Genomic DNA, 14964 nt, shown 5'->3' on the forward strand with positions numbered 1-14964 from the left:
ATGATAATGCTATTGAACATAATACTTGATTTCAGGTATTAAAGCTAATGGCTAAAAGCTATTGGGAAATAAATGAAGACCCATACCATGTGATACTCCTGCACAATGACTTCATTTGAAGCTAATTTACCCATTTTAATGTGCCCTTCTAACCACAGAAATGTGTTAATATGATTTTATAACCCAGAGATGTCACCTTTTTACCTCACTTTCGCAATCTGAGTGAGTAAAATCCTTGAGTTAATAGAGATAATATCAGATTTGGGTCTCATTAAAAGAGGGCTCTATCTCTTAACTGCCAAGCAGAATGATATACCAAACAGGGATAAGAGGAAGCAAGAGGTTTTTCCTGTCCATTAAAAGCCACTGGTTCCTGTTCACACTGAGAAAAATCACATACAGTCTATCAAAATCACATTTTTTAGCACCCTAAGGTAGTAAATGCATTAAAGATCACGGTAGAGGCATATGGCAATGCAGCCAGGTATAAAGGCTTCTAACAATGGAAAATATATGGACTAACAAATGACTTTCATTCTGTCTGAGAAGCTTTACACTTTACAGCCTGTTTACAATGCGCCATGGGGAAGAAAAGGATTGAACGTCTAGTCAAATCGGAAATCTGTTTATTGAACAGAAAGGAACAGATTTTTATCCCCAATCTCATACTTACATCACTAAACATTAGTCATTTTAACAACCACCTCCTCCTATCAGTACAGAATAATTACCCATCCCAGAGCAAAGCAAACATCCTTTGCATATTTAACAAGCAATGGCATTTGACATTTGAGTAAGACAGATACTAATTCCCTTTATATTGTGGACTTTAGTACCTTAATTCATATTTTCTCCAAGAGCTTTATATTTTAATCACATTGCCAGATTTACAACTTTATTAGAATATGTAAAAAAAATGTATACAGTCATAACTTAAGAGTGAGATATCTACATGTCTTGATATGGTAAGGATGTTTTATATCTAGTTTTGAAGGGCATCTGCATGTCTTATTACATTTTTAAAGCAGATATGTTGTCATATCATTGCAGGAAAAAGGTATGTGTGATTAATATCATAAAATTCTAATTCATTCTCTTTTCATTTTTCTGGCCCTGGTATTGCGCCTGCTGGATCAGAGGAATGACATACGGTGTGGTCAGACCTGGGCTCTGCTCCAAACGCAGGTTAGTAAACTTTGAAGCTAACCATGGCCTTTGAGTCATTTAGTTGGTTAACCCTGGGGTGGGAAATCCTAGAAATTTTGTTTTAGAAAAGCTGATTTGTAAATTTAGGCAACTCAGATTAACCAAGTTAACCACCTACATATGATGATTAGCGATGTCCCAGTGCTGATACCAGTATCAGGCATCAGGGCTGATCCTGCCTTTTTGTACTTGTACTCGTACTCGTAAAACCTTTGCAATACTGTGCCCTATATTAAGTCAACCTTCACGGATAAGAGGAGGTGGAAAATGTCTGTGGTTTTAAGATAATTGATGACCACAGTAAAGCTGAATGCAATTTCTGCCGTTTTAAAGATCTATTTACTAATTTGAAAATCATGTTTCTCAAGAATGTTTTAAAAATGTTTAATCTTTTCAACTAACATGACTAGAACGTTAACTGAAGCTCTTTATTTTACCTTCATATTCCTCTCTACAGTCCATGTTGGCCAATATTTTCCATTCGGGATCTCACTCCAAATCTACACTTTGTTGAGACTCTTGCTTTCCTTTTTGTTTTGTTTTTTACAAAAGTTATGTTAGTTAAACACTGGTCACCGGCATGTTTGTTTTGGCAGAAGAGCGTAACTGCAATGCACTGATGAGGATTTTACTGTCTGGCAACACATAAGCAAAACAGTTTGGTACTTAGTATACTTGGTATCCTATCTCATTACTCGCAAGTACTCAAATGTAAGTACAGTACCTGTAAGTACCTTGTAAAATCCTGAGTTGAAACAGAGTCAATTAATTCAAACTTGAATAATTTTATAAATTAATTGTATTGTACACATCTCCAAACATACCCTTTAGCCAACACTGAACCTTCACTGCTCACTTTTGGTTAGTAGTTAGCCTGCAGCCTGGATTTGCTCATTTGGTGGTGCCACTGACCTTCATCCTTTCTTCATTCAAACATTCAACAGTTCTATTTTGGACAAATCTCAAATGATTTGCGCCATTTCTTGTATTGTACTTCCTTGTATTACAGCCAGTAAATGAAAAAGTTTTTTTTACCATTATTGTTATTATTTACAAATATGTAAATGCAGCATGACAATTACAGTTCATAAGAAAATACAGTGCACACCTTACATCTTAGTACTGCATACTACTGCATTAGGTATGCATTCTCTGATGGAAATGTAACATGTCTTTCATATTTTAACCAAGAAGTAATATTTATAATGCTCTTTACTTTGAGTTAATGTAGCCATTGATGATAATCATAACAATGGTCCTAAGATAATTCAGGATATTCTTTCCTTACTTCTACAACATGATCTACATTGTGACCACCTTCAAGATATCAAGCCAAAAGAAAATTAGGATATTAAAAAACATTTGATAAATTTGATTTTATGTGTGCAATATAATCTTTATTGATTTTTGTTTGAGCAAAGCGAACATTTAGTATCCATATTTGCACACATCCTTGACGTTTTTCATTTTAAAACCAAACCGCCTGGTTGTGGTGATTACAAATTCTGTCTGGAAGAGGAAGGGAGTCCTTATCTGTTGTATGATTAATACAAGTGTCACTTATGATATCTAGCCTTTACAAGGCAGCAATCAGACTAGAGGAAATGAGAACAAGAGGCACTCTGCATTACAACAATGTCTAGCAAGCTGCCAAGCAACTGTTGAAATGCATAAGTAACACAGTCAAAGTAAAGTGGATTGCGGTTGAACTATGCTGCCACATATGTCACTCGAACTACAAAGAAAAGAGCAAATTCAAAGTTGTTCAAATTGGTCCAGAGATAAGATATTCTCAAGAAATTGTCTCTTAACTAATTCTTTTTTTTCAGCTGATACCAAATGCAATCAGCCTGCCACAATATTACCACAGCTGTCAGTAAGATACTTATGAGCAAACAGTATCGAAAAAGCTTCCCAAAGAGATATAAAAACAAAAAAAAAAAACAACTGGAATGGGATTGCCAAATATTTCAAAATATTCACAAAGGCATCTTAAAGTTTCTCTTTCTGAGGTCAACCAATTATGTAACTTACCAATGCAAACCAAATCTCTATTTGTGTCATGTTAATTAAACTATCTTGGATGTAATGACACTCAACAATCATAAACAACCATAATCAGCTAAAATGTTGTGTTTAATCTGTGTGCTTTGCCCTGTGCAGCTGCCACTCCCCACCTCCTTAACAACAGTTAGCCCCACTATTTATCAATATATATTGAGCAGATCACTCTATTCATTTCATTGATACACTCACTTTGGTTATGTATTAATTTGAAAAAGTGGTAAAGGTTTATACAATTGCTTTTTAAAAAATGTCACTCTGATTTGCAAATCAATCAAGCCACCTTTTCTGGGGTTTCTATACTGTAGGACTGTACATATTGCAGATTCAGGCTGCAAATACTGGGAGGCTTTAATTCAGACTTTTTTATTTGCCATAAGTATCCTCTGCAACAAACACAATTTTATATACCTAAAAGAAAATTGGTACATAATTTAATGTGCACTCATAGGCTCCTAAATTTCCTCCATTACTCTTAGAGGAGCTCTTCATGGGCTCAGAGCAGGAAAGGAAGAGATAATTCTATGTTTGGTTAAGTGTATGTCATGAAGTTTTGAGGAGTTGCAGTCTGTTAAGCACATACTGTAGCAATATGCAGTGTAATCTCTTAGTCAAAGCCTTTAGTCCCTGGTAAAATAAATTAGATTGGCTTAAACTTGCTTTTCTTCCTACCGAGCTTCCTTTGTCTGTGTTGCACATACACAATAGAAGCTATAAACAAAACTGGATATGAGAACAGGATGTATTAACAAAGACTTGTTAGTCAGCCTTTGCTAACAATATATACAAGACTAAACGCTTAAACCCCTACAGAGGACTAAAGACATTTTTTCTTCTTATCCATCCACACCTGCATCATTAAAAGTGACATTTCTCATGTTGAATTCCATTACAAAACTTAATCTCTAGAAATTTAAGAGAAGACAGCTTCTGAGTCAGCAGGCATAATTAATTTCAAACTAAACTTTGTGGCAAATATGTGGAAAGTAATTTTTTTCTCTTTAGGGTTTTAATACAAAGTGAGTGAAAACTAAAGCACTTTTTTGTGAAGCAATAATTTTAAAGCACATTCACATGCACTGGGTGAAGGGCATGTCATTTAGAATTTTAATGACTGTTGTCTCACTGTGTGACGTGATAACTGAGCATGACTTAAAACTACCTAATATTAAAATAAAGTTCTAATAATCAAATGAGAACATTGATGGTACCTACCAAACTTCCCAGCTTAGATGACGAGGAATTGTTTCTGTGTTTGAGCAGACCACATCCGTCCGTGCCTGGGGCATCTCTGTGGTTTCCATGGATACGAGGCCCACCAGCCCCCTCAGACGAGGAACGCAGGCGCCTTTCCATCCGCATCACCTCATGATAGGGGCTGACACTGCTACACAGAGAGGCTGGAGGAGAGAAATAAATAGGGGGAAGGAGAAATAATAAATAAGGAGAGCCATAGAAGACAGAGAAAGATATGACAAGCAGTCACGTAATCATCTTTTTATTATATTTTGTTCCATTTTCTGCAGGGTTTCTTTCATAAAACTTAATGACTTAAACCTGATAGCTGCTCCTACTTATTCAGCATTTTAATAAAGTTCAATATTCTCTTTATGATGCCTTGCAGACATATTGCTGTGGTCAAATTGTATTCATGCCTGTTTTGTAATAATAAAGTTTGATCTAGGTGTCTATACCAGGACTGCTGTGAAATAATTAAAGTAACAAGAGAATTGCTCTGAGATTTCGGTTCTGCTAAACTAACAGAAGATTGCTATAACAGATAGATGTAAAACTTACCATACTATTGCCTCTCATTTAATTTTTTTTCTGTCTCTGTCTCTCTCTCTCTCACACACACACAAACACTAGTCTATGCATGTTTACATGGCATGTTATGTCTCATTGTGTCTTCAACCATTTTAATAGAGACTCAAACCAGAGAAGAAAATGTGACCCACAGCACACAGGGGTCCACATACCATAGGTCTGTAACACTGTTTCCAAAAAAAGAACAATAAAATAGTAAAAATAGTAAAATGTTGTTACTGTGTAGTCTAACAAATAAGTTCATCCTTTTATTGCTAAAGTCTGTAGAGTCTGTTGTATCCAGTGCTTGGCAGCTATAACTTATATGTCAATATTAAGCTAGTTTCTTACGGGAATGAATAGTAACCCTGTGTGTGTGTGTGTGTGTGTGTGTGTGTTCACACAATCTCACTATAACCCAGTGATAACACACTTAGCAATCGCTGGCAGATGGTACCACAAGCTTGTCAACTTAGTACTGTAACATAAAGATGACAATAAATGAACTGATCGTGAATGGAATTTATTCCATTCAATCATTCTGAAAAATACTTTGAATCTTAATGATATTATTGTAGAAGAGCATAAATAAAGTGACATTTCAGTATTAACAATACAGGATAATCAGTGGCAGCAACTAAACACTGATTTCTTATTGCTCAGTTTGTTCTACTGACATTCTAGATTTGACATCACCCTCCTTATGAATTTAAATAGTCTCCATGATCTCTCTTTTCCTGAGAAGAAAAATAAATAAAATAATAATAAATCTGACATGAGGTAAAGAAATGTTGAAAAACACAATAATGAGCTACATATTTAGAGAGTTTATTTTAGCTTTCTAATCTGTAATATGTTACAGCAGCTGAGGATAATGCAAGGATGGTGCACATAATTTGGCTAAGGGAAACATTTTAAGCATGGGACACTGGCACTGTTATGCTCCTGTCAATCTACAAATGGCAGTGATTTATAAGTTGTTGTTTTTTCATATTAGCTGTCTAAACAACTGCTAGAAGCAGTGTCAGCTACAAGAGGATCAAATCAGTTTTGAAGCTTTATACAGATTTCATGTACTATCTTTAGACTTGAACAAAGACTTGAAATTACCAAAGAATGAGGGAGATGCTAGATACTAGCAATGCAGTAGGTTTTCAGTAACGGAGTAGAAACTAGCTGAGTGATGCTTGAATATACCTAAACTTTTATTTGATCATTCTTATTGCACCATCACCACTTTCCAGTTTACGGCAGCTATATTGTTGAGAGGCCTTGGAAATAAACACAGAAAGATTTGTACTGAGCGTTGATCACACTTACGCACTTGTTCAGTAGTGCATAAGGAAGTAATGAAACCAAACATCACCGCACTTCAGCCATCTAAAAAATGTTTCTCTCAAACTCGTTGTGCTACATATTATTGTCCGGTGGCTTTAATGATTATACACATAATAGTGATTGTACTCTAACAAGAAGATATCATATTTAATATTGAACATTTAATATGTCACCTTTATTATTTTGTCATAATATCCAATCTATGTGTCTACATTAAGATACCGGTGATCATTTATGTTAGTCTCTTTATCATTTCATTTGCTTTATATATAACCTTTGGATAAAATATCAGCATGTCCTTTGTTCTGCTTTCAGTTCTATCAACAAAGTCAACAAAGAAAAAACTGTCAGATTCATACTATCAAGCAAATCCATCTGTCTTTGGTGTATTTGTCAAAAGTATATATGTTTTTGGACAAGTTTTAAATTTAGTACATTAAAATGAAACTGTCTCATGATATGAGTGTCTGGACCATGTTTGGCTTTACTCATTTGGACAACAAAGATATGAATATTTAATAGAGTTAAAGTTTGAAATAAAATTTTCAAGGGACACACAAAGTGCTGATGTCCATGCGTAATGTTAAATTACGCCCTAGACAAATGCATTTTAAATGAAAAATAGACATACATACGGTACATTTGGAGTGTTTTGCAGGTCAAGCATTAAATTAGTTCCCCCCCCCCCCCGATTTTAATTATGAAGCTGTCTCACTCAGCTTTTTATCGTTTATTACAATGTGGCAATTTATATTAAATAATTTTAAGTTAATAATACATAATAAACATTTGTTCCCACGTGATTTCAGATTTCAAAACATTATTTTCATTCATTCACACAACAAGTATGCTACATATGAACATGATTTCGATTCATTTGCTCCCAAGGTAGCATCAGAGGACATTAACTAAAAATAAGATAATGAAATAAATTTGCTTAACTAAAAACACAAAAACACACGTTATTACCGCACAGCATCAAGACCACACAATAGCTTCCTCTGAGATAACATACCTGGTCAACAATGTCACTGAGCCCTTGTTACAAAAGTATGTCAAACAAGTGTGAAAGCTTAGTTTGTGTTTATTTGTGTATATATGACATCATACAGGCCCAACCTGTATGATGTCATTCTAAAACTCCAACTGGGCTTTGGTTTGATATGTAACACTGTGATTTACCTGCCAGTGTCTGCGTGAGTTTCATACCTGCATGTGGTTTCCTCAAGTGAGAGGCCCTGGGTTCGTGGCAGCCGCAGAAGCTGCCTCTCTCTTGAAAAGAGCGTGTGGTTCTTGGCCTCCTTTCCGACTGCTCTGGGTTGGAGTGACAACCCTCGCTGCGTACCACACATGCCTCGCTCTCGCTTGTGGTCTCTGTGTGGTAACCCGCTTTCCTCTCCTCCACCAACTCCTTCCTCTCCTCTGCTGATACCTCTTTGCTTGCTTCCTCCCTCTCTTCCTCCCTCTCCTTCCTCTCTTCCAGTGATTGTTCCTGCAGAGGTAGGCAAGGTACAGCTGTCTCAGGCTCTGAGAGGGAAATAGCAGTCTCGTAGTCTGTGTTGTTGGCTGTGTTGGTGTCCGGTAGTAAGGGTTTTTCAGCACTGGACTGGACAGGAGTGAAGAAAACCTGAGGAGAAGACATTTTATTGAGTATATGTATAAACAGAACATATTTTGGTGACTTATGAGGCACCAAGTTAATAGTTTACAGAATGTGCATTTAGTTGAGCACACATTTAACAGGATGACACTGTATTTGTTCCCTCAGGCACCAATGGTTGCATGTTTAAATTATATGGCGTTTTCTCTTTAATGGCCTCAGGAAAGAGCTTTGTCTTTGAAACTGAATAAATGGCTTCCTTTGTGGAGTTTACTGCTCTTCCAGGAAATAAAATGAATGAGAAAAAGTTGTGAGCACAGAGCTGTGAAATGTGGAGAGCAGTTTGCAGACACATGTAAGTTTGCTTTTTCATGCCTTAGCTCTTCCAGTAAAAGGGCACTTCACGCCTGGTGCTCAATTTTATGTCACTTTTCACAGATTTACCACAGTTGTTATAAATATTACTCCTTTATAGTATTTGTTCTTGGCATCCAAAGGCATGTTTCTGTATTTACACCCAGAAAGATATATTGCTCGGATAATTCAGCAGTTTTCAAAATGCTGCACTTACAGAGCATTTTAACATGAAACATGATGTAAGTTTATAAGGCTTTAAGCTGCTTTCACACATGAACTGCCACTGTGAACTTCTCTATAATTTACCCAAGAAAGCTGCATGCCCAGATTATGTGGACTTAATGTACACTGCTCTATCTTGAATTGTCAGAAAGATGTAAAACAAACAATTTAAAAAAAAAAATAATTTTAAAAAATAGTTTGCCTTCCGCTGTGGCGACCCCGAACTCACGGGATAAGCCGAAAGGAGAGTAGTAGTAGTTTGCCTTAAGTCAGACAGAAAATGTAACCAACACAAAGTCCCTCGAAGTCTAAATAAGCGACTTCCTCCGCAGAAAAATTCAGACACTTGGTGCGTGTTTCCCGCCCCCCCTTTTTTTTTTTCCCCTTTCTCTCGCTCTGCTGTCTCACACACACACGTATCCATGAAAAGTCAGAAAGCAGCATTTATACATTTATTATATATCACTTTAAAATTAAAAATCTATACACCAGGAATATATACACTCAGGAAGACAGATTAAAGAATGTAAGTCAAGCACGCTACCTGGGAGGTAGACACAGCCACGGTGAAGTTCTCTGGGGCAGGTGGGGAGACAAGTGGAGCTGTTTCTGTAGCTGGCCCAGGCACAGAGGCCAGTCCAGGGGCTAATCCAGATCCAGGGCTGGGGGCAGGCAGAGCCTCCACCTCGGACACAGAATCCTCTGTGATAGGGATAAACTCTGAAGGGGTGATGGCTGTGGTTCGGTCCTCGGATATAATGGGAGACTGGAGTGAACTTTCTCCACCTCCGCCAAGTAGCTCACCTGGCCATGAACCAGGAGTAAGCCCACCTTCCCCAGGAGTGAGCCCACTTGTCCCAGGTGGGAGCCCACCTCCCCCAGGAGTGATGGTGGTGGAGCTTGGAGGTTCCAGATTCACCTCAGGGGGTCGGAGGTGATCAGATGTCCGGGAAAAACGGTGGTGAGCAGAGAATGATTTTGGCAGCAGTTGTTTCTTCTGTCGTGATGACCGTTTGTTGTTATTACTGCCACCACTGTAATCATCAAGGAACCCAGAGTCGTCGCCCTCATTGGCCCCAGAGCCGCTGATGCAGTTTATAAACACATTTCGATTGGTTGTGGAGGAGGAAGACGATGCTTTGTCAAAATCCTCAGTCTGAGAGCGTGTGATTTTCTTATGCCTGTGGCTGCCAAACCCAAATGAGTGGCGCGACTTGGGGCGTCCACCACCATCGCTGAACCCCGTCGACACTGAAGTTGTTATGGTTTGCTGGTTGTTTCCATTTGCGTCAGTGCTCTGTGTCAGTGGAGGCGTGAGATTTAGGTTGATTGGCTGTACACGTGGATCGCTGTTACGTTTACCTGTGAAACTGAGAGATGGAGTGCGGAAAAGGCTCCGGCGCTTTCCGGTACTGCCAGAACTGGAGTTCGTGCTGGAGGGTGAAGAGGTGTGGACACCATTTCCCACCCCACCTGAGGATGGAGATGAGGGAAGAGAATCCTGCCTCTTACTGCTGCTGCGGCGGAAGATTGGCAGGCGGGACACAAGTGTGGAACGGCGTGAGCCTGATTCACCCATTTAGAAGCTGAGGGAGTGGGGCACTGTGTGGGACCTGAGAAAAAAAAACATTTCACAGCATTGAAAACAGTTTCACAAGGTCTAGCACACAATCATAACTGCAGATTATAGACAATATCACAATAAAATGACTCTTACGTTACACTTTATTTTTTAAGACTGAATTGTCAAAAAATTAGTCAGACGTCAACAACCAGTTCACAGTGACAACAAACAGTGAAAATTAACCAAAGCTCATATTGGACAGACTACAACCAGGTGATGTTGATAAAAATATATTACAAAATCAAAAACAAACATAGTAGCACACAGCATTTTCTATTAAAAATATTTAAAGCAGAGCTTCAATGTACAGACTCCTGGCAGACGTGCAGTTCTGTTTCTGATACAGCTAAACATGATGTGAATAAAGACCAATGCTATCACAAGGATGTGAAAGGTCATACAAAGAGAAGCGGAATTTGTCAGTCCAGCCAGATATACCCCATTCACATAAAACACTGCTTTTATTTCTTTAGACATAACAAAATGAAACAAAATGATTGCCCCAGAGAGGGAGATAGAAGGAATTTAAAAAAAGTGAACAATAATTAATACAAATTATGCTTAATACAAATTAATTGAACAATAAACTGAACACTTAGACAATCAGGAGTCTCTGAGAAAAGTTGTACATGGCTTAGGTACATTAAGACCATTATTTGTCTACCCTCACACCTGAATCACCCCTTTCTGAGTAAGTAGCCTCGTAGTAAATGCACTAGAAGCAATCTGAATCACAGATTAAACAGAGACATTAAATGTAGTAAATACTCACATTTCAGTCTTTTCTGCAATTAATGAGTCTAACAGTGACCATGTTTTCCTCATAATAAACACACTGCCTTTGTGAGCGCTACTTGTTTTTGAACTCTCTGTAATAAGCTTACATTAACACCCTTTACTGAAGTGGCTTATGAGTGTGTCACACCCTTCAAGGTAAATTTGTTCTACAGTGATGTAGTTCCTACTTCCATACAATGATACCTCATTCTAATAAAACACTGGGTAAATATTGTCAAAGACGTGGTCAGTAACATTTATGGTAATAACACACTACACACACAACACAACAAAATGATTTGATAGTTTGCTTCCTTTGTCGAGATTACATCGAGATTACGTCAAACTGTTTTTGCAGGCCAAACACACTGCAGGTTAGAAGCCTTGTCAAGCACATTAGAGACGTTTAGTTTTAATACCACCACACGAACATTTGACCAGGTCATGGCAGCATTAAGACAAGGTAAACATCCTCCAATAACACTAATTCATCAATTAGCTTGAGAACACCATACTTATCTAACTAATCAGGGCTGATAAAATGTGGCCCTTAAAAGTAGTGCTTGGAAGTGTGTGAATGCTCTAAAATTTTTGCTGTGCTGCATAAATAACCTAAATAACACAGGTTCAACTCGGGAATGTTGGTTTGTCTTGTATGCACTGTCTGCTTCAAGTCTTTCCACAGGGTCTTCTAGAAGGTTTCTACAGTGTTTCTATAGGGCTAAGGCCAGACATTGACTTGGCCATTGCAAAACATTGCTTTTCTCCTACTTAACCTTTCTTTGGTAGAACCACTTGTGTGTTTGAGGTTGTTTTCTTGTTGCATGATCCAACTACCATTCTTTACAGATGGGATAAGGTTCTTGTACTAGAATGTAGTGTTTGGTGGTTAACAAACAAATCACTTCTCATTTAACCCAAAACAGCCTACAGAACATTTTCAAATTAGTCTTCGAGCTTATTCACGTGGTCTTGAGGAAAATGTTAACGGGCAACAATGTTCTTTTTGTACAGTAGTGACCTCCTCCTTGCAACTCTGTCTTGCACACCTTTGGTGTTTAATGTACTCCCGATGGTGAACTCATGAATGCTGACATTAGTCACTGAAAGCGAGGCCTTTAGTTTCCTGAATGTTACCCTGGGGTTCCTTTGGACCTCCAGATTTATAATATGCTTTGCTCTTGGGGAGATCTTGCTTACCCACTTCTGAAGAGGGCAACAGATGGAGTCCAAATTCTTTAGAAATGCTTTTGTAGCTCTTTCATGGCATGGTGAGCGTCACCAACTTTTCTTCTAAAACCATCCAAAATCTCTAATACAAATCTGTGTTATCGAGATCAGACTTTGATAGTGAGGACCCAGAAGATTTCTCTTTTTTTGTTATCAGGTTGACTTAAAAGCCTGACAATTTCCCCTTTCAAATCAATTGATAAATCATTCAGGAAACTAACAATCGGAGGTTTGAATAGTTTGCCCAACACCCCTACACAATGTTCGTTCGTTAGTAAACGAAAGAACATGTGTAATAGTTAACTGGGTTCTTTTTACGGTCATTCCCACTGTATGCACAGATGGAGAAAAGGTTTACAAAACCAGCCACTATAGGTACGGGGCCTTGTCAGTAGTAAAAAGTCCAGAAGACCATAACTTTAATGTACATTACTGTACAACTGGTAAGAGACATGTAGTCATTATAGTCCTCATTCATATAATGATCTACAGTATATCACTAATACACATTTCAAAAGCATAAAACAAAATTACACTTTTAAAATTTTAGGCTCCCATACATCAAGTCTGCCCAGGCTAAGTTTACAGGAAGGATAAAGAGAAGTAGCACTCCACTGAGAAGTAGTAACTAGCTTCCTCATTGCTCGGTCACCGCACAAAAAGTGAAGCTACCTATGTTTGAGATATTAAAACATTTTGTGTCAGTTCCTCTTTTATGTTCTAAGCACTGCAGTTAGTAATAGTGCTGCATTATTAAATAACAAAGGCCTATAAAAAAAAAAGCAAAGTGCAATGTGAGGTCTGATTTCCTCTGAGTCCTTCATTTTGTTAAGTGGATTTATTTTCAAACCAAGTTTACATTTGCAATGACTAAAATTATAATATTAATATTTATGAGTAAACAATGCAATGACAATTAGTGCCACACATGTCAAGGCTCTGAAAGTGCATCAGAAACAGGTTTGGTTTCTAGAGGCTTTTTGGCTACTTATCAACTTAAGAATTGTTGTTATTATTGTTACCAGTTATTCTTAACAGCCACAAAGTCACAACTAACTTACAGCTTGCCAAGTACAGGTTATACAAGCCTTTTCAAATCATCACAGATAGCTGGTTATTGCCCATTACCCTAACACGGGTTTATGGTCCATTTAACAACTTGCAGGACTTAATCGGAATAACTGTGTTCTGCCATCACAGTCAACTGTAGCACAATCTTTCCTTTTCAAAACAACAACAAAAAAAAAGCCCAGAAAGGCCCATTTTCATAGCATACCAGCTATAAAAAATGTTGCTATTGCATCGTTTTCAAATCAATAGCCCTAGGAGTTAATGAGAGCCCCCCTGCCATGCTCCTGATGATCACACCACATGCCAAATAAACGAGATTAGCTTAAAGTCTTTTATTCCTGCACTGCTGTGCAATTTGCATTGACTTATAAACACTTCTATAGCCTAAACCTGGTCTAGTTCTATAATAAATCACAAAGCTAATGAAGCTAATATATGGTTCCAAACTCCAAACAATGCTACACTGGTGAATGATTATCTGTCGGTTTTAGGGCATAAAGGTGTGTATGAGTTTTGAATACTGGGTGTTTCCTATAAAACAGGTTCTTGATCGGATCTTTTTCATAACAGTAACCACATATTATGTGCAAACTGTAATGTTGGAGGAGAGATTACACATTTGGCAACAGTGTACTTCGGTGCTTAGTACTGACTGAAAAGTTAAAAAAACAATATGCTACCTTTAAGCTTCCACAGTTTTACGGTAAATGATCAAGCATGTTCATATTACTTTACGTAATATGAACATGCGTAACACAGTGCTACTTAAAATAATTTAAGTATTCATTTCAGCCTGGGGAGATTTGCTTTTGTGTAGTGTGTATTACCACAGAAAGTGTCGGCTGCCCTCAATTTTGGGATGACATCAAAATAAAAGGTTCTTCAATTGTTCAACTAAAAATATCAATATAATAACGGTATATGTACACAATATTAACAACAATATAAGAAATGTACACAACATTAGCAATGTGTTAATGTGGATTTGATGACCAAACAGACACAGGTTTTAACTGTTAACAAACACAGGTACTACATGAAAATACCAAGCGGCATAAAATATAAGCTCTGTAAGCCACGACATTACAATATTGCCTCTTTTCAGTATTCCTGTTGCCTATGTAATTAGGTGTTCTGATACGAAAATAAGTTATTAATCGCTTTTGACCCTTACAAACATTGCTATTCTAAACTTATGACAAACATCGGGTTCTGGGCCCCTAAAGAAACAAGGAACTACAAGCTTTTATAAAAACCTTTCCTAATTCAGAATTTACATTCCATTATATTATCATCTGGTGGATGAGAATTCAGTGTAAATCAGCATAAGAAAGCACATGCAAATAGACAAGACACAAGCAAAACGTAAACAGGCAATTTGGTTACACATTTGATGCATCTCAAAGTATACTGCAAACATGGCATAGAAACATTAGCTGATGATCACAATAGTTTAAACAAACTAGTACTCTTATTAGATAAGGGGGCCTGGTGGGTAGAGCATTGGGTTGGGATGCAGAAGGCCATGGTTTCGAATCCCACCCCACCAAGTGTTTGTGCCTGTCGCGAGTTCGGATAAAATGGGAGGGTTGTGGCAGGAAGGTCATGCAGTGTAAAAACTCATGCCAAATCAACGTGCGGAACACGTTCCGCTGTGGTGACCCTGAAG

General features: G+C 37.7%; 1 protein-coding gene across 4 annotated transcripts in view; it reads right to left on the reverse strand.

Moving 5' to 3' along the window:
- ccser1 (coiled-coil serine-rich protein 1) overlaps positions 1-14964 on the reverse strand; it is a 117878-nt gene that overhangs the window by 101052 nt on the left and 1862 nt on the right. For all 4 annotated transcript variants that reach the window (XM_067521253.1, XM_067521251.1, XM_067521252.1 and 1 more), the window contains exons 2-4: positions 9138-10206; positions 7624-8041; positions 4486-4670 (exon numbers count right to left, since the gene is read on the reverse strand). In XM_067521253.1, coding sequence (XP_067377354.1) covers positions 4486-4670; positions 7624-8041; positions 9138-10172 — 1638 coding nt within the window. In that variant the 5' untranslated portion in view covers positions 10173-10206. The remainder of the gene's footprint in view (positions 1-4485; positions 4671-7623; positions 8042-9137; positions 10207-14964) is intronic.

The sequence above is a fragment of the Channa argus genome, chromosome 11 (assembly GCF_033026475.1).
Source record: "Channa argus isolate prfri chromosome 11, Channa argus male v1.0, whole genome shotgun sequence".
Classification (NCBI taxonomy): Eukaryota; Metazoa; Chordata; class Actinopteri; order Anabantiformes; family Channidae; genus Channa; species Channa argus.